The sequence below is a fragment of the Paramormyrops kingsleyae genome, chromosome 15 (genome assembly GCF_048594095.1).
Source record: "Paramormyrops kingsleyae isolate MSU_618 chromosome 15, PKINGS_0.4, whole genome shotgun sequence".
NCBI classification, from domain to species: domain Eukaryota; kingdom Metazoa; phylum Chordata; class Actinopteri; order Osteoglossiformes; family Mormyridae; genus Paramormyrops; species Paramormyrops kingsleyae.
In genome coordinates this window covers 24,584,615-24,609,615 of record NC_132811.1, presented here as the reverse complement: position 1 = coordinate 24,609,615, position 25,001 = coordinate 24,584,615, and the positions used below count along the sequence as shown (strand labels likewise).

General features: G+C 41.2%; 1 protein-coding gene across 1 annotated transcript in view; it reads left to right on the top strand.

The window, feature by feature from the left end:
- agbl4 (AGBL carboxypeptidase 4) overlaps positions 1–25,001 on the top strand; it is a 398,795-nt gene that overhangs the window by 128,587 nt on the left and 245,207 nt on the right. The window contains exon 4 of the mRNA XM_023821409.2: positions 12,438–12,532. Coding sequence (XP_023677177.1) covers positions 12,438–12,532 — 95 coding nt within the window. The remainder of the gene's footprint in view (positions 1–12,437; positions 12,533–25,001) is intronic.

Genomic DNA, 25,001 nt, shown 5'->3' with positions numbered 1-25,001 from the left:
AAGGATGGCGATGCATTAGAGAGAGAGAGAGAGAGAGAGAGAGAGAGAGAGATAGATAGACGCGGATGGTCACGTTTCACAGGGATGAACGGGCCAAGGAGATGGCTGGCGTGAGCCCTGGCCCTGGGGCTTTCCTGTTCATCCTTTTATGTTCTGGGTCTTCTCTATTTTAACATGTGAACCTTGCCTCTTTAAGCATCAGTACTAATAATAACCATACTACTATTATTACTACTGCCACTACTACTATTACTACTACTACTACTAATAGTATTTATTATTATTATTATTATTAATAATAATAATAATAATAATTATAATTATAATTAATGGGAGCTGTCAGAATGGGAATTCCAATATACCCATGAGTGGGTATATGTCTTTGTCTGTTTGTGTGTGTCTGTCCATGCATGTATGTTTGCGTGTGTGTGCGTGAGTGTGGGGGGGGGGAGGGGATTGTGTCTCCCTCTGTTGCCCACGTACATGCATGTGTTAACACCGTTTACTTCATTTTACTCTCATCACTCTCAGACGCGGGTATAGGTGACTCCATATGTTATTCAGACCCTAAGTATTATTTGCTAGGTGAGGATAGAGAAAAAAGCAGCGGATGCATTATGATAATAAAAACAAATCACCAGCGTGGCACTTATGTAAATTTAACATCCAACAGGGAGGTTATTTGAATATAATAAACGGAAACATAACCAAGATGGATGCTGGTTTTGTGAACTTATGGATCGCCCTCTATTTCCGTTCCTTTCCAGATGAGAGATGGATGAAAAAGTTGTTTTTTGTATTTATCCGTGGACAGTCGTGCCCTGAGTAGCTGTGGCCGGCCTGTTTTTTTTATGTGCGTTCCTTGATTCTGTTTTGTGTGTGTTTGTGTTTATTGATTTGTTTTTCTCAGAATCAATGGAGGGTGTGGTATTCTCCATGCTTATCAGTGTCTAATCTATCAAGTGCAGAATACCATCGCTTTTTGTTACGGATGATTTTCCAAAGGTTACTCTGTGCATTAATGCAGTCTCGCTTTCCATAAACAGCTAGGTGTTTTATGAATCGTGATCCGTATCAGGAGAGGAATAGCATAAAAGCATCACAAAAGGCCATTAAATACTCAATCACCCCCTCTGTGATTCTTCTTTTTTCTGCTTCAGTTGTTGCCAGAGCACTTTTTCAGGTGATCTGTGAACCAGCCCTGTCCTTCTCACCCACCCTGACTCTCAGCTCTCAGCCCTTCTGCCCCCCTCGCTCCCCTGCAGGACCACGTGTGGTGAAATGCGCCATTTCCCCCCATCGTTCCCGTTTCCTTCCAGCACATGCAGACAGAGAGGCCCCGGGAGCGGTGCGGCTGCGTAATAAACTACATGCCATGTCTTAACAGCCTCCCTCGGAGGCGTGCGGCCCGGCGCACCCCATGCATATAGATGAGCCCTCGGTGTGGGAGATCGCTTTGTTACAGCCTCTCAATCACACTGCAGTGCTGAGACGATGGCGGCCGCCAGGAGCAGTCTGCCTCTGTCGCACCGTGGCCCCCGCCGGCCCTTTGTCTGCGCAGAGGACTTATAAAAAATAAGATGGGGTTAGAGGAGGGGAGCACGTGAGCAGCCCTGTGCCGGTGCTGATTAATTAATGAGGCTGTTACCCCCCGGATGGCAGAGCCGCGTCTTAGTGAGATTGATATTCTTCAGGGGCGTTAAGCTACTCATATTGAGATTTCTCAACAGCCGCTGCTGATCTGGCAAGGTCACCGTGTCACGCTACCCTTGGGAGTGCTCTGAATTAAAATGTTGACCTGTGACATCACTTCCTGCTAACGCAGCACTGCTGTCAGGGCTGTGATGTCGTAGGATCCCCCTTTCTAGTGGAGTCGCAAACTCCCCGATTTCAGCTCTCTCTTTGTTCCGGACATTTAGTGCTTTTATAGCTGCTGAGATGCTGAATTTGGCCCTCATATCCGGACTGACTCCTCCTTTTCCCGAGTGTGTCCCTCCTCCTCAGTGCTCAATGTCCTGAGTGCCACCCAGCACTCTTTCGATCTAACCAGATGTTTAGAACAGATGTTAATATGTGACCACCTGCAGGAAGGGAGAACACGCCTGTCCTTTTTCTCATTAAAACGCAAAAAGCTCAACTGCCATTGGCCATCACAGGAAACCCCCCTCTTGTTTGTTTCTCATATTTGTATGCATCCCATAATGCTGGGGGAGAGCACCTGCTGGCTGTAGGTTGCTGTGTTATTTATAGTCGGGATCCTGGGTTCGGTCTCAGATGCTGGCACTTACCCTCCAGACAGTGATGCATTATTAATCTCAAAATGACTCATATTTTGCCCTGTGGGGTTTGGCAGTGTGTCAGCCTTGACCAAGGGCTGTATTGTAATTAATGCAGATCTGGGCAAAAGCAAAATAACATATTTACTTTAATGCTTACTGTTACTTGCGTGCTGAAATGTCGCCAGCAGCTATATCAAAACACACTTGACACGGGGCACGGGCTGAACAATGGGCTTGGAGATCCACGGCAGATTGGCCCTCTCCAACGCCCATCTGCCACCCTGCCATGCCATTGGCTGCTTTCCCGGAGGTCGATGGGACTTGAAGTTGAAATTGAAAAACGATTGGTGTGAGCTGGAAGAGGGAGCAAGGCAAGAGCACAGAGGGGCACCAAGCTACAGAGGCGTCAGTCTGACTTGGTTGTGCCGTGGCCTCACATGGGGTACCAGAACGGGGAGAATCGGGAGCTGAACTTGCCCCGTTTCAAACTGAGCCCGGTGCGGATAGAAGGTGACGGCTGACAGACTTCGGGTGGGGGGAGGCCATATAAATTCATGAGTATATGAAACTTCTTATAATTTTAAAGGTGTTTTAAAATTAGTGCAATTCAATTATATATATTTTTGGGTGGCACCATTTATAACACAACTGTCCCAAGGCACTAAAACAAAAATGTGTGGCTACATGTTATTAGTGCATAGATACAAATGGTTCATGCTACAGGGAAAAGACAAGAAAAAAGCTGGAATATTAGTCTATATTAATACATTTATAAATAATCGATATAATCTCTTAATATACTGTGTCTTTATAATATGGAGTCAAAGCTGACTTTGAATTTAACTATAAATCATATACACAATTTTTTTGCCTTCAACCTGACTGAGATCCATGAAATCCTGAAGTATGGAGATTAAGATGCAAATGCACATGAGACATATGCACAATTTGTAAAATGAGTACAAATGTTTAAAAAACCTGTAAATTGGCATCCAGAGACAAATAGTTTGCCTGTTTCATTGTTCGTTTGTTACACATTTTCTGTTGAATTCGATGAGCTTTCGGTGTATCTGCACCTGCTCATGTCCCCTCAGGCGGACCTCAGAGTTGAAGACTTCTGGATCAGTGACATCGAGATGTTCTCAATCTTTTTGGCCTAAAACTCTTCAGATGTGACGTTGCCCGTCTCGACAACTGCAAAACATGCTCAATTAAAATGAGAAGAAAAGTAATGCGACCGTTTAATTGCATTAACATAATGCCTTCTAACGATCATTAAGCGCACCAAAATAGTCACGATAATAAAGCAATTACTATTTTGAGAGCACAATTAGCCCAGCACCTTTTTGATGCTATAATTACAACATGCAGATGGATACTAACAGAGATTTGGTCTGTGGAGAAGTAAGATGCGAAAGGATGAGGGCAGTGAAGACAAATAGGTTGTCTGTAAAAAGTCATTTCTGCCAGTGGGGAACTATGGTGTAGTAGCTTGGAGAGCTGGACCTTACAGTCGTCTTGCAGCCGTGTGTGTGTGTGGGGGGGGCATGTTTTGCGAGAGAACATTTTGGAACTAAACCTGTCTCTTAAATGAAAATGGAGGGACATAAACAAAGGAATGTAAGGGGGGGAATGGAAGGATTGAGGCTGGGGTGGCTGGGGGAGGTGGGAAGGAGATAAAGAGAGAATTGGTTTTCATGCTTGGTAGTCGGGGGCCCTGTAAATCTCCTAGGAGCAGGCCAGAAGACAGCAGAAGGTTGATCCTCATCCATCACTCCTGACAATTTCACCACTCCGGCATGTCTTGACAGAGGACGGGAGAGCGCACACATACACACACACATGCAGACACAAGCGCGCACGCACACACACACACACACACACACGCACACACACACACAAACACACATGCACGTGTACACACGCACATGTAGGGTAAACATATCCTTATGGGGACCGCTCATTCATTTCAATGGGAAAAATGCTAACGCTAACTATGACAACCTTAACCCCTAACCTGCCCTAACCATAACCATAAGTAACCTAACAAAACACAAGAGTTTTTGCATTTTTAGTTTTTTCATAGCAGTAACCGATTTTTATAAAATAGAGTTTTCCCTTATGGGGACCAGGAAACCGGTCCCCATAAGGAAAAAAAACGGATATTTATCACGTTATGTGGACATTATGTCCCCATAAGGATAGGTAAACCCGCTCGCTCATACATACACAGAAATACTGCTAGAGTTGAATGGATCTGTCTCACTGAGCAAATGACCTCTGTAATTTTCAAAACTAGGGCTGCTTTAAGAGGGAGGTGTTTTTAAGGTTTGGTTTATTCATTTCCTCATGGGAAACAAACGTGTGGTATCCAGGTAGTGTAACATTGGACCTGTTGGAGCCTCAGCCCTTTTAAATCATAGAAGGGGGGGAATGGTCACTGGTTTAAAAAATAAAAGGCAGGTGGTCTCTGGAGACAGCAGATTGGACTTTATATTTAGAGCCCTCGCTCTGCCCATGCCAAGGTGAGTCTTAACAGCTCTGACTGCCAGGGTTCCTCGCCGATGCTGCTCTGCCAGGGGACCAAGGAAGCAGGCGCACAGGTGATGAGGAGGGGAGGTGTGCCTCATAAAATGTTAGTGTGCACACGGCATAGGTGGGGGGATGGAGGATAATCCTAGTAATGCTGAGGGGGGGCTTTCAGCTTCAGGAGAATTATTTGGCCCTTGTCAGATAGAAGTGTTTTAAGTGCTCTGGGAGTTAAATGAATAATAGCAGAACCTGTACGGAATACCTGTGTGGAGGACCTGGCCAGAGGGGGTGTGTGGGGGACCTGGGCAGAGGGGGTGTGTGGTGGACCTGGGCAGAGAGTCAAATGGACACATGCACACCCAGAAACACAGCCTCACAGTCCTATGTGCCCTAATCCAACATTCTTTATGAATTACAGGCTTTAGTTTGACAGTTTCATTTGTTTATGCCTTCTGTGTTCATATTTATTTAGCTTTAATGTCCCTGTCTGAACCCTATACAAACATGTTCAATAGGCTAATTAAATGTATATACTCCCTGTACATGTGCAGGGAGTATATTACCATCCTGTCTGGGGTGTACCCCTGCCTTCAGCCTTATGCTGGCTCCACCCTCCCCCAGCTTCGTCAAGAATAAGCGGTTCGAAGATGGATGGACAGATGGCTAAATGGAAGGTCGGATGGATGGAGTGTCTTTTTTCATTTACTAGAAATTCTTGCCTGACTGACAATCATTAAAAGAGGACACTCCTAATTAAAGATGTAAAAAGTGTGCATTACCACACAATAAAGCCATGAATATCCCCTCTGCAAACACTAAAGCTTCCCTCCTAGCAGAAATGATATTACACTCAAAGGGCCATAACTGTATCATCCAACCAAAGATTTGAGGTTGATTTTAAAATGTGGCAGTTTTTTTCTGACATCTGGTATCTTTAAAACCCATCTCATTCTACTTTTCCGCTGCATGGATGGATGTTTGAATGAACCATTTTCCCCCCAAAATGAGGTAAATTAAATCTTGACATTTAAAGGCTGCTTTGAGCCTTGTGATTAACAGTGGATATAAAGAGTCCAGCACATAAAATCACAGAGGCTGTTTCTAATGTATTTTCCGGAAAAAAAAAAAAAAAAGTTAAAAAATTTCTGTTGCTGTTTCTTGGGTGGCAAACTGAAGAAAGATGGAGCCACTCTTACTGAATGACCAGGTGCCACACTTCACTTTCCATCTCTCTCTGACTGCACCAGTCCTACATGATGCACCCTCCCAGTGCTACCAGTTAAATTCCGCTGCCTGTAAAGCTATACACTCACCTAAAGGATTATTAGGAACACCATACTAATACGGTGTTTGACCCCCTTTCGCCTTCAGAACTGCTTCTTTAGAAATGTTGGCCCATATTGATAGGATAGCATCTTGCAGTTGATGGAGATCTGTGGGATGCACATCCAGGGCACGAAGCTCCCGTTCCACCACATCCCAAAGATGCTCTATTGGGTTGAGATCTGGTGACTGTGGGGGCAATTTTAGTACAGTGAACTCATTGCCATGTTCAAGAAACCAATTTGAAATGATTCGAGCTTTGTGACATGGTGCATTATCCTGCTGGAAGTAGCCATCAGAGGATGGGTACATGGTGGTCATAAAGGGATGGACATGGTCAGAAACAATGCTCAGGTAGGCCGTGGCATTTAAACGATGCCCAATTGGCACTAAGGGACCTAAAGTGTGCCAAGAAAACATCCCCCACACCATTACACCACCACCACCAGCCTGCACAGTGGTAACAAGGCATGATGGATCCATGTTCTCATTCTGTTTACGCCAAATTCTGACTCTACCATTTGAATGTCTCGACAGAAATCGAGACTCATCAGACCAGGCAACATTTTTCCAGCCTTCAACTGTCCAATTTTGGTGAGCTCGTGCAAATTGTAGGCTCTTTTTCCTATTTGTAGTGGAGATAAGTGGTACCTGGTGGGGTCTTCTGCTGTTGTAGCCCATCCGCCTCAAGGTTGTGCGTGTTCTGGCTTCACATATGCTTTGCTGCATACTTCGGTTGTAACGAGTGGTTATTTCAGTCAAAGTTGCTCTTCTATCAGCTTGAATCAGTCGGCCCATTCTCCTCTGACCTCTAGCATCAACAAGGCATTTTCGCCCACAGGACTGCCGCATACTGGATGTTTTTCCCTTTGCACACCATTCTTTGTAAACCCTAGAAATGTTTGTGCGTGAAAATCCCAGTAACTGAGCAGATTGTGAAATACTCAGACCGGCCCATCTGGCACCAACAACCATGCCATGCTCAAAATTGCTTAAATCACCTTTCTTTCCCATTCTGACATTCAGTTTGGAGTTCAGGAGATTGTCTTGACCAGGACCACACCCCTAAATGCATTGAAGCAACTGCCATGTGATTGGTTGATTAGATAATTGCATTAATGAGAAATTGAACAGGTGTTCCTAATAATCCTTTAGGTGAGTGTCTGTCTTCATATTGCACTGGTTCCTACATGCTACATGCCACACATTGTGTCACTGTAGAGGACATTATGGGATGCTATACACAGCTGGGGCCAGCACCCCAGGGCATCTGTAGGGGCCGGTGCTTAGCCAGTGTGAAATGGGTTTTGGGATGGAAGTGTGCTGCCTGCAGGGTGGTACGGGTACCGACCGGTTAGCTTCTCCGGCCCCTGCTTTTTTGCCGCTGCCTTAGGCCACGCCATCCACTGCCGCTAGCCAGCCTGTGGTGCCGTGCGGTGCGAGTCATCGAGTGATCAAAGTCTGCGCAAAGAGGAACATGAAAGGTGCTGTGGACAGCAAAGCAGCCATCTCTGATGAAGGAGCGGCTCCCTGTGCTACCGCAGCTACTACAGACAGCTGCGCTTGCCAAGCCCCAGCCCTGGTGCACCCTGGGTAACAGGGCTCCAGCAGCTTCTACTGGTCACTTCTAATTGGTAAAATAAACTCACTAGTAGGGCCATTTTTGTGTGTGAGGAAATATACTTCCTGTACTATTCATGCAGCCAACAGGTATCCAATGTGACTCACACTCCTTACTCTATATTTAGCCTGTTTACACAAACACATATGTGCTCAGGGGTACATGGTGCTTTTGGTTAAACCAGCTAATGTATTATTGTGCTGCAGACTTTCACTACTACCAGAGTGCCTATTTATTATTATTATTATAATTTACATATTATTACATTTACATATTTAACAGATGCTTTTATCCAAAGCAATGTATAAACGAGGCAAAAACCACACTGCAAACATGCTGTGAAGGAGTCGACTTGGCATAAGTACAGCTAGACAGAGAATCCAGTACCCACATATGACTGCAAACCTTATTGGAGCAAGAGCTCCAGAAAAACTATTAAAAAGAACCTATTAAATCCATTAAAGGGTCAGATGTATAACATAAGAGCATTCAAAGAACATAAAGAGACATCACTAGTATAATGATTAGCCTATTAGATTTTTTTAGTCCAACTACTGTTTAAATACTATAAGGCCGTGTTAAGTTGCTTGGTGATTGTAGGGGGTCATTTGAAGAGAATGGGAAACTTAGAATACTGTCTTCAAAATACTTTTTGTTTATATTTACGTTTGCAGTAACATAGTCTTAAGAGTATAGTCATTGCCGTAATTGTGGATGCCAGATGAACAACATCATTGTAATATATTTCACTGACATTTCACAGACGGACGCCTGATTCTATTCTCATACGTTTTAAAGAGAGAGAAGACAGGAGCCATGGCTGTGACGCGCCTCACGGGCTTGGAGCGGCTCCCTTTTAGTTGTTATATCTGGAATGAAACTAACGGGGCATGTTCGACGTGTGTCGGCGCGAGCGCGGGACAAGGCAGCGCTGGCTCCACTAGCCGCAATTAGTACGGGACACGGAAGCCAGCGCGCGCCTCTGCGTCCTGATTACCGCTCTTTGGTGACCGGAGCCGGTTCGGTTCCTCGTGGTCAAACCGACTCGTTTGCCCGACATGGGTTTTTTTACTGGCCAAGTACGAAACTCGCCGCAGCCTGGAACTACTTATGAGCTAAAAATATCCGGCGAGTGATTGGCAGTTCGGCGCGGCCCCGGCGACGGGTGAGTGACGGTTTGTCTGTTCGGGAAATTTAAACAGCGTTTGCTGTTGGCCGGGCAGCAATCAGCGTTTCATCCGGAGAGCCCTGCCATCCAACTCTGTGCTTCTCTCCTAATACCCACCTTTTGACTTAAGTCGTATCAAAACAAAGATGTTCCTTTTTAATTAGTGCAACTTTAATGCACTGAAGCCACCGCATTATTCTGTGGTGAGTATAGTTCATGTAGTCTCTTTTACAATTACTTGCCTCAGGATGAATGCGCGACGAGCACCTAATATTAATCGCATCAGCCCCGCAGAGACAATGGACCCCCAGACATAATATGGTGTAAAATACCTCCCCCTGCCCCCCCCCGCCGGAGTTAAACACGCTTGGAAAAATACATTATAGACATAAGCACTAAATAAGACAATCTGAATTTCTGAAAAAAGGAAGAAGACTGATGTAAGGCACAGAATGAGTATGTGTTTGCCTGAGGAACAGCTGAAAGTAGGCTGGCAACAGATGTGCAGGGCAGTAAAGTGTAATTGAAATGCCAGCAGCAATGGTCTTATCTCCATGGTACAGGAGCTTGCTGCCAGTCTGAACATCAGTTAAATGTCATTTTACCTAGGTCTGCATCAGAGGGCCACAATCCCCACTTTTGTGATGGGGAGTGTGTGTGTGCGTGTGTGTGTGTGTGTGTGTCTCAGGTGGCCAGATAGTTTAGAAGCTCACCGAGAATATCTACCTGCTTGAATTAGGTTGTGATTTAGTATGGTCTGTCGCTGGGTGTCATTAGTCCCACAGTGATTGGGTTTTTTTTTCTTTTTTTTTTAGTTCTTAGCCAATTCCAATCAGATTCCTTGAAAAGCGATATCTTCATTTTCCAGTACAGGGTATTATACGACTTAGCTGTGAGCAGGTCTATTAAAGTTAAACCAGCACACTGGTGGCCCTCCTGATCTGGTATGCTCTCCCTGGTTATAATTTATCTAGGAAAAACGAAAGGTATCTGTGTCTGTAGATATGACTTATTTAATGAGGTTTTCCCCTTTTCCACTTTCTCCAGTCTGCATCTATAAATAAATTCATTCCAATAAACTCAGGTAAATTTAACATTATCTGAGTTTTGCATGGTAATTGCAATTTTTCCATATTAATTGACTGGGTGAATGCTACTCTGTGCTGACTCCATTTGCGTCTGCTACACAGGTAAAAGTTCAATTAAAACTATATTTCCTAAAAAGTTTGCCACTGCATCTTCCCCGATACTGAGATCATGTCTGGAGACAATCTAGAATATGTCAAAACCCTATGAAAAAAAATAAAAATATCAAAATTTAAAATAGTTGTCACTGCACAGACAGATTTCAGACAGGGCTCCACTGGTTTAGCATCATTACTAAAAGCTCAGATTGTGGAGAAACCATATTCTCCCTGAAACCATGCTTTTTACCTCCAGGTATTTTTTAAGTAAAATCACACTGTAACATATCAAAGCTGACCACCTTCTGTAGTGCTTTTACTACTTTGCCTTCTATAGTGTTTTTTTAAAAGATTTTCTGTTTTAGGTATTCCAGAGTATATAAAATATTACTTGAATTACTATTATCTTGGAATGATATAAAGAAAATGAACTGGATAGGTATAAGAGGTTTAAGATATACAAAAAAATACTGGATGTACAGTAGTATGCAAAAGTTTGGGCACCCCTTGATAAATAACATATTTTGGTCATTTTTTAATGGAAAAGATGTAAACATAGTCTCTCTAGGAAATGGAAAAAATGCACAATATTTTCAGCAAACATTGATGCATAGTTACTTTTTATGTCATAAATTGAACAAAGATAAAAAATAAAAACATTATTGTGCCACTCTGCAAAAGTTTGGGCACCCTACATAATCAGTACTTGGTAACACCTCCTCTGGCAGATATAACAGCTTGCAAACACTTTTTATAGCCAGCTAAAAGTCTTTCAGTTCTCGTACTTGGGATTTTCTCCCATTCTTCCTTGCAAAAGGCTTCTAGTTCTGTAATATTCTTTGGTTGTCTTGCATGCACAGCTCTTTTAAGGTCTACCCACAAATTTTCAATTATGCTTAAATCAGGGGACTGTGATGGCCATTCCAAAACCTTCAGCTTGTCTCTTGAGGTAGTCCATGGTGGATTTCGAGGTATGTTTAGGGTCATTGTCCTGTTGTAGAAGCCATCCTCTTTTCAGCTTCAGCTTTTTTACAAATGGTGTGATGTTTGCTTCCAGAATTTGCAGGTATTTGGTGGAATCTATTCTTCCCTCCACCCGTGCAATGTTTCCTGTGCCACTGGCTGCAACACAACCCCAAAGCATGATAGATCCACCTCCATGCTTAATAGTTGGCAAGGTGTTCTTTTCATGAAATGCTGCTCCTTTTTTCCTCCAAACATGCTGCTGCTGATTGTGGCCAAAGAGTTCCATTTTAACTTAATCAGTCCACAGCACTTGTTTCCAAAACGCATCAGGCTTCTGTAGATGTTCTGTTGCATACTTCTGACGTTGGATTTTATGATGGGGACGCAGATAAGGTTTTCTTCTGCTGACTTTTTCATGAAGGTCTTGTGGAACGGTACACCACCACTCCTGAGTCTGCTAAATGTTCCTGCAGTTTTTTTGCAGTCAAATGGAGGTTTTGATTTGTCTTTCTGACCAGCATATGAGCAGTTCTCTCCAAGAGTTGTCTTGGTCTTCCAGATCTCATCTTGACCTCCACAGTTCCCCTGAACTGCCATCTCTTAATTACACTTCTCACTGTGGAAACTGCAAGCTGACAATGCTTTGCTATCTTCTTGTAGCCTTTTCCTCCATTGTGGGCATCAATAACTTTCATTTTCAGAGTCTTACACAGCTGCTTAGAGGACCCCATGGTTGTTGAGTGTCCACAAGTGTGTGCACAAGGTTTGAAGAGTCAGTGTATTTGTAAAGCTTTGAAATTGGCACGAGCTGACATTTACTAATGACAGCTGTTGCCATGCATCAGATCTAATGAGCTGATTATGGTCTGAAACCTTGTAAAAAGAATCTGAGACTTTGGAACTCTTAGGGTGCCCAAACTTTCACAGAGTACCATAATAATGTTTTTATTTTTTTATCTTTGTTCAATTTATGACATAAAAAGTAACTATGCATCAATGTTTGGTGAAAATATTGGTCATTTTTTCCATTTCCTACAGAGACTGTGTTTACATCTTTTCCATAAAAAAATGACCAAAATATGTTATTTATCGAGGGGTGCCCAAACTTTTGCATACTACTGTATGCAATGTGTTAATGAAGTGCCTTGGACTTTTTTTGAAGAAAGTTGCACAATTTGTCTTGCTATTGCACAATTTGTCTGGATTGCTGTTGCATTCTTACATCTGGTACTGATTGTCAGCTTTGTTGCGGCCTGAGCAGCCTTTCTGTTTTTTTATTGAATAATAAACATACAAAACCATTTCCAACAGGTGTGAACTATGGTAATTGTGTGAAATGTTGATTTGTCTCTTTTTTTTTCCAGAGGGTTATTTTCAACATTGTCAATTTCAGCAAGACCAAGAGCTTGTACCGGGATGGAATGTCTCCAGTGGTGAAGTCCACCAGCCGACCCAAGTGGTAAGTACACAAATGTGCGACCCACATTAGCAAGGTTTCATCTGTTCTGCACTCCACTGAATTCAAATGATTGTTTACTGTTCATAACCAAATATTGGTAGTTATTAATACTGTTTTATACTTTAACATTTATTATCAATAATGAAATATACTATAGTACAGTTGACCCTTAGGCATCACGACTGTCCCCATTGCGGTTTTGATGTATCACGAGGTCCACCTAAGACTTTAAGATGGGATTTTTTTTTTAGTTTTTTTTTTTGGAGTTTTGTGAAAGCTGCAGACGACACGTGAAGGCCAGCAGACAACACACAAAAAGTGTAGTAAGTCATAAGAGCATGAAATATACGTACAGTGCTGGTATGGAGGACGCCAAAAACCAGTTGGCGGCAGCTTCTTACGTGATATTTGCACTGATCTTTGTATTTCATGTTTCTCGTATCTTTTCAGTTTGTTTTGTTCTGCTTGCTTGCCTGCTTTGCTCGCCAAGGGGACCAAAACATTTTGCACGGTTTTGGACCGTGATGCGGAAGGGTTGACTGTAATATGTCACAGCACAGATTTTTCTCTAAAGAAGAAGACAAAAACTTTTGTTGCCTGTCATAGAAAAACATGGTGAAATGGCTCAGTGACACAGGTAAAACTGCACAGACTCCTCAGATGACAGTTGCAGTATATTGGTGCTTGCTGAAAAGTAAACTGAAACTTAAAATATGCTGTAGTGGATGTTGTTATGTTTTATATTTTATATAAAAATAGTAACATATTTTATATAATTTATATATTTTTCTTTTTAAAAAAGATATATTTTTGCCAAATCAGGTTTTTCACACAACCTTTATAGATTTACAGTTTTTCACAACTTTTAAACTTTTTGGAAAACAGTTATATTTCTTCCAGTTTCTCTAAGGCAGGACTGACATTTTCTGTGAAACGTAAACTTTGAATTTCTTTTCCTTAGTACATAGTTTTCTGTGTTTAAATTTAGCCAAAATGAGATTTTGGCTTGAAACACTTGTAAAGACTTCAAAGAGAAAAGACAGACGGACAGAGAGCAGTGAAAATGCCGGCCTGTTAGTGAGATTAGATCGAGACTAACCATGGTTTGGTTATCCTTCAATTTGTGTCATTTTGTGTTTTCTTTTGTGAGTTTGACAAGATTCTGTGTTTAATTAAGGAAAAGCTTGTGAGTTTTTTTATGTACATATCAGTTTGAAACCAGGCACAGGTATCTGGGCAGTTGAAGAAATGAAATTATGGTTTCATTGTTTGGATTCAGTGTAAAAAATAAATATAGCGCTAAGCAGTCCGTGGTCCAAATGCAGGCCACCTGGAGGAGAATAAATTCCTTTCTGTAACAAACAGTCCTTAGGGCATTCTGGCTGTCACTGGCTTCTGCATTTCCTGGCTCTCTAAGTACTTTCCATAAAGTATATAAATAAATATTTGGCAAAACCACAATGGCTAAGTATTTGAATAATCTTAACAAATTTTTAATTTTCAAATAGGCCACCCACCTTAGTGTTAGGTACCTTAGAAACAAGTACCTTAGAAACAAAAGCTTTGATGTGTTTTACAGAGTATTTTTAAATCATTCTGTCATTTTAAAATGAGTGGCAGGTGGGTCTGAATTTGTTCTCTTGATAAATATGGCAGAAAAGTAATCACAGAATATAGCACAAAATATGAAGATAAAACCCAGTAGTACAGATGGGGCGAACCATAAAGCCACCAATTCTGAATATGAACAAATTAAGGCTTCTGTTAATAGTGTTCTTCATCCATGGCGAAATGAATTAGCTTCTGTCAGCCATCAGTTGTGTTTACCATCTAGTATTCATTTTATGATTTTTATGTGAAATTATTATTTAATGTGGCTCTATTCAGTCTATTGTCCTTTATGTTTGCGTGCAGAAATAACGGGCATGGGATCTAATCTGAAAGAGTGAATTCCTGTGGGTCTTGAGGGTACACTGGAGCTTTGAAAGGTGATGCGTGCAGCCCGTGTGTTTCTTCAACAGCACATTAGAATTCAAATGGGGATGAGCCTCGCTGCATTTGCATTTGCAACATAGAGTGCTCAGGTGATGGCTGTCGAAGGTAATAGCCAGAGACTGACGGGTGTGGGGGCGTTCGTTGTAGGATTACGCAAGTCTTCCAGACGTGGCGGAGCGTCAGGCTGATGCGTGCAACCGGCCTCCCTGATCAAATGCGCCCGTCCAACAGGAGCCTTGACATCTGTCATAAGTCTATCAAGGGCAGTCACTGAAACGCAAGGCATCTGCCGGCGTAAATTTTCTAAGTCTGCCAACCAGTGGTCACAGGCTAATGGGAAAAGACAATTAGATGGAGATGCAAGGAAATACAATGGATTGCGAAGCGTTTCACATTCAGATTCCCACTCTCTATGCTTTGCATCCAACTGGTTTTGGCCGCTGCGCATGGTGGTATTGTAGGAGTCATTTTGTTTGATAGCTTCAATTGGTAGTGTCATTCATCTCAAATTTCAGCAGGTGATTTTCAATTTTTATCATACTGCTGTGCACTTCGGAAAATGTTAATGATTTGAAACAGTGGAGTTAAACAGATGTTGTTTGTGAGGTCTTATCCAAATGAGGCATCTATTTTAGCAAATCTTCCATATATATATTTAGATTGGTTATATTTACTGTTGTAACAAGAAAAAAAGAGTGCCAGATTGTAATTGCTGTATTGATTGAACTGGGCTAGTGGTGGGTGATATGACCAGGGCTGTGGAGTCGGAGTCGAGGAGTCGGAGTCGGAGACAATTTTGGGTACCTGGAATCGGAGTCGGAGTCGGCAAAAAGTTAACCGACTCCGACTCCTACTAAATTTAAATGGGAATTAAAAAAGTTGAAATGTCCCAATTCACAAACAGTCATAATGAACTACTTCTCTGCTGTAAGAATAAAGCCCAATGCATGCAGTGCATAATGTTACCACAAAACGAACATGTCAAGTAACCATGAAGCATGCTTTTCATTGACTGTATGCGTCACTATATGGGATGTAATGCACAGGTAAGGTGCGGCACCGCTTTCCATTGTGTCGTGTTCCACTGTTACAGGGAACTGTGAACCTAGTCTAAAGCCCCCCATACACTTACAGATGCACTGCCGATTTTTCGGCCGTTGAACGAGTCATCATGCGTCAAACGCCTGAAAAATCATCTGGTGTGTTCTCAGCTCCGTCGGCTACCCTTCGCTATGCGCTACCCTTGAAACCTTGTTTTCATTGTGTTTGTCTTTAATCTGGCATTATAGTAGAGTGTTGGCTTCCTAGCCAGTAGTTCTGTGGTGAATTGACATGTATGTTGCCTTCCTTTCCTTCAATGGATGTAGAAAATACATTAGCATAGTATATACATACAGAGGAGTCGGAGTCAGAAGATTTAGAAACTGAGGAGTCGGAGTCGGAGTCGGAGCATTTATCTACCGACTCCACAGCCCTGGATATGACGATAATTTATCATGACTGGTTGCAGTTGTATTCACGATAAGTGTTTCAGAGTTTCACATGTTCAATGACAACAAAGCTGCAGGCGCCTGTCATGCAATACCTGCGTGCTCTGAAGCTAACAGTTCTACAACAAAAAATTCATCTTGCATAGCATATTTGCACTGTCTGTATTTCTTACTTTGTCAATTATCTGTCTCAGTGGATCACAACTTAATTACTAGATCTTAAACTAAACTTAACTGACCTTTTCTTATGAGTTAGCTGACTTGATAAAAAAAAAAAAAAAAAGTTAAACTTCATATTAGGGCTGCCACTAACTATTTTTCTGTAGATTAATCTATCGACTATTTTATCAATTGCTAGATTAATCTAAACGATTAATTTTCCTCCAGAAAATCAACATGACCATTAAGTTAAAGTTTAAAATTTAAGTCAATTTTATTTTGACAACAACAAACTGTATACCATTACAGGGCTTTTGGATAATGTACGCCGGCTTTTTGGCACTATACGGGCACTATTTTCACCCACAATTGGCAGATTAGTAATAAGCAGACAGGATAAGCAGATTAGTAGCATGTCTAAAAATATTAATGAGATGTGTATATTGTGATGACCAAAAGTTAGTAATACGTATAAATTTGGTGTATCCTCAAGCTTAATAAATTTGGTTAGTGGAACATGCCACATGAAACACAAGCAATAAGTACTGAAGTCACAATGAAGGAAGGGACAGATCAGCAGCCACAACATCCTTTAAAAGAGGAGATAATGTGGTTAAACAAGGCAAAAAGACGTGGTGTGATGGTACTTTCGGCAAATTAAAGTTTGATGCTTTTTTAAAAAAAAAAAAAATGGTTTTGATTTTAATTTCAATTCTCGAATTATTTTATTTTATTGAGTGCCCGTGTTCGTTTCACTTTTATTTTATGATAACAACACTGGTCCCAACAAATCCAACACGCACAAACACACACAGTCCACTAGGAATAAGCTGAGATTCTAGTTTAAACATTTTCACAAACACTTATTCAATGGAGATTCTAATGTAGTCGGCAGATAACTTTATGGCTCTAATAATGAGTGTATTTAGCAGCTACAAAGACAAAGGAAATTAAAAAGCTCTCCATTCTGATGTTAATTTAATAAACATGAATAGACAGCACTTAGGGTGGTTTTGCCTACTCTGGTGGTCCATCATCTAGAATAGCGCCTGTGTGTTTTCTCTTTAGGCACTCGTGGATATTGCTAGTGCCGCTGTGGTTTGCCATTGAAATTTTGCACAGTGTAAAACCTCCTCTTTGTTTTGTGATAATTTGAACTACTCCCATAGTCACATAGTGATATTAAGGGGAAACATTTGTTAAAATGAATTGAAGTGATTTATGAATCATAAAGGCAGTTTCATTAAAATAATTTTTAAAAAGATGCACTGGTTTCAAATATTGATTTTGACCCATTTTCAACGACATCATCAACTACGTAAACTATGACAATCGCGGCAGCCCTACATTATATATGATTGGACTGCTACAAATATTGCATTCCTGTTACACAGTAAACAATACACGGTCTACGGATGGGTCAGCTATGCTGTTGGATAAGTAGAATGTGTGGCAAGGCTGAGGAGGAATAATTGGTTCCCAAAACATTGTACTTTATATAATAGTAATAGATACTTTATTGATCCCCGTGGGGAAATTCTCTTTATACCACCCCGAACTTGCTCTATATAGGCAAGAGTAAGCTGGCCGCGAAGGGCGGCCACCTGTTACGGCGTCCAGGGAGCTGGGGGTTAAGGTCCTTGCTCAAGGACCGAAGCTTGGTTTTAACTGCCGACCTTCTGATCAGAGGCACACAGGCTTAGCCCACTGAGCCACATGCTGCCCTCAAGTTAATGTCTAAACTTTTGAAACTTCAATATATAAAAAAAACACTTTTGCTGTAATGAGTCAGTTTCATATGTATAGTATTTTACATGATGCTGAAGAGTAGTGTTTCTCCTAAGGATGGAATTGCTGGTCATGTACTTAAATGGTTCATTAATATCACTACATACATTGTAATTTGGTTAGTTTGTAAACAAGTTAATAAAAAAATTGTGATCTTTATTGTGGATTGTGATTGTAACCAAAAATATTGTGATATGACATTTTGGCCGTTTTGCCCACCTCTAAACTGGGCCTTTAACATTTATGAAGTATTAGGTCTCGCTTCTGCTTGCAGTATCTGCAGTCTGTCATCAAATGGCTGCTGTGGTATAGCTAACCAAATCAAGGCTTGGTCTTTACCATCCTGGCACTTATAGCCCCGAGCCTGAGGGACAACACTTTTGACCAATCGATATTTCCAGAGCATGCTGGATCACCAGGGCCAAGTGCTAATGTTTTCTGTTCTTTGTACAGTTACAGGGGTGTGAAAGATGTCAAGGGGCCTTCGTTTTTCTGGATAATTGCTGGAGGACATTGTACGTATAAAAAAAGAATTACATGTCCTTTAATTGTAAGCGTGTGAAAGCAACAGCGATCCCCGGTCAAAATCAGTTTTTCCCACTGTCCAACTAATATCTGTAGCTAATGTGGTCATGGACCACTTTGTCTAAAAGAGTAAACATATTTTTTAATAAAATCAAATACATTTTATCCAGAAACATATGGTTTGTTGATTTGTCTTTAAATTGCACATCGTGTGTGAGTGTGTGCGCTGTGAAGGACTGGCATTCTGTCTAGCATTGTACCCCGGGTTTCATGCGATAGGCTCTGGGTTCATCATGACCCTGTAATAAGTGGTTCAAAGATGGATTATTCCTAGCAACTTCTTTCAAACTCCATACACTTATAATCTTCTTTGAAACTGAAAAATGTATCATTTAGATGGTCAACATCTAAATGATGCATTTATACAATGTTCTTAGCGGTAATTTGATCTTGATGACAGCTGTTGATTTTATGTCTAGCTTATAAATTGAAGAACAGTCATAGACTACTAAGCACTGGTTGTAAGCCATTCTGGAAAAGAGCGTCTGCTAAATGCTGTAAATGTAAATGTAAACATGGACACTTTAATCCAGGGGTCTCCAACTCCGGTCCTGGAGAGGTACTGTCCAGTAGGTTTTCTATCCTACCCGGCTTCTGATGAGCCACACCTGTTCTCAGGTAAATACCAGGAACAGGTATGGCTCATCAGAAGCCAAGTGGGACAGAAAACCTACTGGATAGTAGCTCTCCAGAACCGGAGTTGGAGACCCCTGCTTTAACCCATGACTTGCCTGAAAGTTTGAAATGTAAGACATTTTCTCTCTTGTGCATTATTATGGTTTCTCAGGCTGAGGGCTCTTAATATAGCTAAAGAAAGATGAATATGGCAAATTCCAAGCATCTTTGTTCAAAATGTATTTACAGTATGATTGAAAGATAAAATACAGTGGAAGTGGGACATTGTAAGTGTGGAAATTGATCTGGTTTGGCTTTATGAATCAGTGGGAAAGTCCCTTTCAAGCCGGAAGTTGAAACCTTTCTATTTACTTGAAGAAAATATTATTCTGTGAGTTTTAGATTTGATGCCGGTGGTCTAGGCTTTGTTCCCCTGTGAGAGAAATTGATCAGATTAAACCACGTTGCCAAGCACAGGGATCCATCCTGCCCTTGGAGGTGGGGTAATGAGAGAAGATAGAAAGCTGTATTTTCAGGGAGTTTCAGAATGCAGGGTATGCCAGGTGATAAATGTTCTAGCAGAACGAGTCGACATTACTGTAGCTCTGGTTTAAACGGAAGTGGAGTGGCAGAGTGGATAGAGTTGGTGTGGGTGGGTGTGTGTGTGGTGTTTCAAAGCTAAACATCATTATAAATAATATTCTATGCTGAACTCTTGCTGTTCTATGAGTGTATGAATTATATCAGTATGGGTAAACTAAAATCACTATATCACCATATTTTACGAGCTGTTTATCATTTCAGTCTCGTCTGAATTAACACAAGCTGCTTATAAAAAGTGTTTTCCACCTCTTAAACATCTTCAGACAGAATGGTCTATGATGGTGTAACACCTGGTAATGATGACTCCATATAATGAGGACAGATTTGTTTGTGAAATGACTGGCATGATATCCTACCCTTTGTTGTAGCACATCTTATGGTCATGGAGAAAGGCCACTAATGTGGCTGTTACAGGCTGCTTTACTCCAGTAGTGTTCTTCTCTGCCATTCTCAGGTGCTGCTGTATTTGGAATATTTGGAAATATAGGAAATCTGCGCTGTTTATCTTACAATTCATGAAGATGAGCTATAACCCAGGATCTGTGAAGGAACAATATTGGTACTTCATTCAAGAAATAAAGGTGTGCTCAGGGGTCAACACCATGTGGAAATCTGACGAACATTTCGATAAAAGTGTAATTCTTACCACAGGCAGTCAATTCTCACAGATGAGTCTTGCCACATGCCTGTTTATCTGTGTACGGACAGGTTGAGAAGGCCTGGGTATGTGTTTCCCACCCTGCTACAACATGGAAGATGCTCTGACTAATAACACACAACAAATATATATACAGTGGTACCTCAGTTCTCGAACTCATTAGAACTCAAATTTCATAAGTCGAACCAATCAGTTCGAAAAAAAAAATTACCTAGAGCTCGATCTGAATCTCAGAAGTCAAACCGTGAACACCGACCTAAGATAACTTGTACGCGCGGGGAAATGAGTCATGTGGCACATCTCTCAGCGGAAACAAAGGGTAAAGCTTCAGTCTCAGCCTTGCATTCGCTGTGAAAGCAATCGTACATGTTTACACTAGATGAATACATATATTTAGACAGTAAAAATACATTGACAACGATAGACAGTAACAGTAATTTATTATATAATAATAATACATTTAATTATAATAATATTGTCATGCCGAGCGGGGACGGAACCGTGACAAAGGCGCAGACGTCAGGGTTTCGGGGAATACGGGGTTTAATTACAGGTAAGGCAGGCAAAACGCAGACGGACAATACAATGACCGGACTGGGGAAACAAATTGAAACACGGATTAAATACAGAGGACTAATGACAACAACCAGAAACAGCTGATCACACGGTGATTCCATACGGGGTTAACGTGGGGGCGTGGCACACGGAAGGAGCAGGACACGTTTTTTTTTTTTACTTTACACATTGTTTGGATACATTTATTTTCATTCATTTATCAAAACAGTAATTTGTAAAATAAGAAAATAAATGTGTCCTGCCCCGATCGTCCGCTCCTTCTGTGTGCCATGCCCCCTCGTTAACCCCGTGTGGAATCTCCGTGTGATCAACCGTTTGTGGTTGTTGTCATTAGTCCTCTGTATTTCGTCCACGTTTCAGTTTGTTTCCCCAGTCCGGTCATTGTATTGTCCGTCTTATTTTAATTTCCTGTAAGTAAACCCCATATTCCCCGATACCCTGACGTCTGCGCCTTTGTCTCCGTTCCGTCCCTGCTCGGCACAACAATATTATTATAATTAAACATATTAATGGTTTATTATTACTGTTAAAATTACTGTCTAAATACATGTATTCAGCTAGTGTAAACATGCACGATGCTATCACAGCTAATGCATGGCTGAGACTGAAGCATTACCCTTTGTTTCCGCTGAGAGACGTGCCGCGTGACTCATTTCCCTGCGCGTACAAGTTATCTTAGGTCGGCGTTCACGGTTTGACTTCTGAGATTCAGATCGAGCTCCAGGTAATTTTTTTTCCGAACTGGTTGTTTCGACTTCTAAGAAATTTGAGTTCTAATGAGTTAGAGAACTGAGGTACCACTGTATATACACACAGACCCACACACACCTGTTAATGTTTCAGACTGCTGTGAGGGCAGTGGATGGAAGATTAACATCAGATCATTTTTGAAATGTTTTTTTCCATGTAGACATAGAAAATGAATAAATACTTCTATGTGCAGGTGCAGATATCTAAGTAGTGATGGTTTCATATTATTTTTGTCACACTGATTAATTTTCTTATGGCTAATATTTACTTGAATCGGTGACATTTGTATCATTTTGAATATGGTTAATATACATTATCTGGCCTAAATGTAGTAAATAATTGGTCTCAAGGTAATACGATTACGATTATTGAGAGAAGGGTTTGCTGCATCAAAAATATTAATTTCTTTGATGATTCAAATTGTTTAATTGATTATTTTATTATTTTGATAACCTAAATTTGAATAGTTTTTTTGTCATGAACTCGGACGAATTTAGCATTAGGCCGAGGCATGATGCAGGCATAAATGGTGGACGACACACTGGCGGCTTCACGGGACAACAGAAGGGTTTATTAAATGAACTAAACACAAAAACAAAAACAAAGGACCATGAGGGGTCAAAAGTAAACGGGGATAAACAAAGACTAATTACAAAAACAGGGCAGGTAAGCATACAGACTTCACAAATATCCAACAATCACAATCAACAATCACAACGAACCACTGGCGAATGAAACAGAGGCAGGGACTTAAATACTAAAGGGTAACAAGACTAACAAGGGGCAGGTGAGATTAATGAACAAGTCAAAGGAACTAAACGGAAACTAACAACTAACCAAAAAACAGGGAAACAGAATCTAACACTGGGGAATTACAGACAGGTAAAAACTCAAGCACGGGCATAAAGCGTGAAACCAAAACCAAGTACAAATCACAAGACACGGGAACTAGAATACTCATACAAATGAAACACTAGGGAACAAGATCCAAAAACAGAGGAGGTGGGATTCGAACACAAAACAGAGGGGTTAACAGGTAGCCGCATGCTCAGCTCATTGAGCCATGTGGCTGACAGGAGGAAGGGGAAACACTACAGACTAGCACAACGGGGAAAGGGACACAAAGTGGAACAACAGGAACTGACCCAGACAGTTTTTAATTTCACTGAAAAACATATGATAAGTTATAAACATGTTGTGGCCTGGTACTTTGAAACAAAGAAATCTCTCATCACCTACGATGGAAAATGGCTGATTGTCCAATGCAGTCATCTCCATTATTTTAGTAGTTATGTCTGTACCACTGCTGCTGCTAACTTTGAATATTGATAAAGTTTAAATATCAGCCAAGATTGACACATGAGATTGAAGCTGATATGTTAATATACTGTGCAATTCTAAGGTTAACATTACCTGTTCACTTAAACATTGCTGCCATAATTAGCAAAAATATTTTAGCGCTACAAAACAGAGGTGTTTCCCAAAAGCATTGAAGCACAAAGATTACCTTAGCAGTCTGAGAGCCTTCTCTGGTACAGAATAGGGTTGAGTTACCCAAAAGCATTGTAGCACAAAGATCCAGTGCTTTCTTTTGGAATATAGATGAGCCTTCCCTTGTCTTCCTGCATTTCGGAAAATCACATGCAGTTGCTGTTACTTTGGTCTGCACAAGTACACAAAAGTGCACAACCTAGAAGTGGGAGTATCTATCTTTTTGGAGGATTTTGCCCTCAAAAATCAGTTCTGACATTACAGATCAATGCAGCTGACAGTCAGTTCATCATGACACAGCGATGGATCCTTGCACCTGTTTTGGACACTCTAATTACAGTCTCCTTAAGAAAGCAGCCTTACCACATCCCACCTCTGCCATCAGTGCTATCACTAAACAGTTTGCTAGACAGAGGCCAGACCGAAGCTCATGTGTTTATTCGAATGAATGAAGCTTTTGGCCTGTGGGCTCTTTAACACACTGCTCACCCATTCCTAAGTCACATAGAGTAAAGGTGGCGGACATTAATTGAGCTCATCTCCTCGTTTTATGTTTGTTACCCCAGAGGGTATCTAGTTGTCTTGTTCAATTTCAGACATGATGTTCCATACGTTTGAGACTGCTTACAGCACTTACAATGAGATGTTTCTCCTCCATCACTAAAAGCACATCATGCCCATGCAACAAATAATACTGGTGCATCAAATTCAACAGGTAGAATTTTAGGTCCTGTTTCTTTGTGCTGCTACTGTCCTCCTGATGAACCCCTGTTCTTCATCAAGTAAGAACATAAGAAATTTACAAACAAGAGGAGCCCATTCGGCCCATCAAGCTTGTTTGGGGAGAACTTAACTAATAGCTCAGAGTTGTTAAAATCTTAACTAGCTCTGATTTGAAGGAACCCACAGTTTTAGCTTGCACTACATGAACAGGAAGACTATTCCATATTCTAACTACATGCTGTGTTAAGAAGTGTTTTCTCAAATTCAGTTTAAAATGTTCTCCCACTAATTTCCACCTAAGCCCACGAGTTATAGTATTTAAACTAATATTGAAGCAGCCATTTGGCTGAACAGCATCCAGACCTGTTAGAATCTTATATACCTGGATCATGTCCCCTTTTAATCTCTATTGCGCGAGGCTGAACAGATTCAGCTCAGCTAACCTCTCCTCATAAGACATTCCTCTAAGACCAGGAATCATTCTCGTAGCCCTACGTTGAACCTTTTCCAAAGCAGCAATGTCCTTTTTAAGGTATGGTGACCAAACCTGCACACAATATTCTAGGTGGGGTCTTACCAAGGAATTGTATAATCGTAGCATCACCTCCCTTGACTTAAACTCCACACACCTAGAGATGTAACCCAACATCCTATTGGCATTTTTTATTGCTTCCCCACACTGGCGAGAGTGGGACATGGAAGCATCAACATACACACTGAGGTCTTTCTCATAATCAGCGACCTTTATTTCAGTGGAACCCATAAAATATCTGTACTTTATATTTCTGCTTCCTGCATGGATTACCTTACATTTATCTACGTTAAATTTTATCTGCCAGGTATCAGCCCAGTCGCTAATTAAATCAAGATGCCTTTGTAGCCTCTGTGCTGCTAGTTTAGTATCTGCTACACCACCCACCTTGGTACCAGTGTACCAGTGATATTAGATTTTACTCTTTGTTTCACCATACAGGTATGTCCACCATTCTTTCTCTTCTGCACTGGCAAAACCTGGAGAACGCAACATTATCTACAT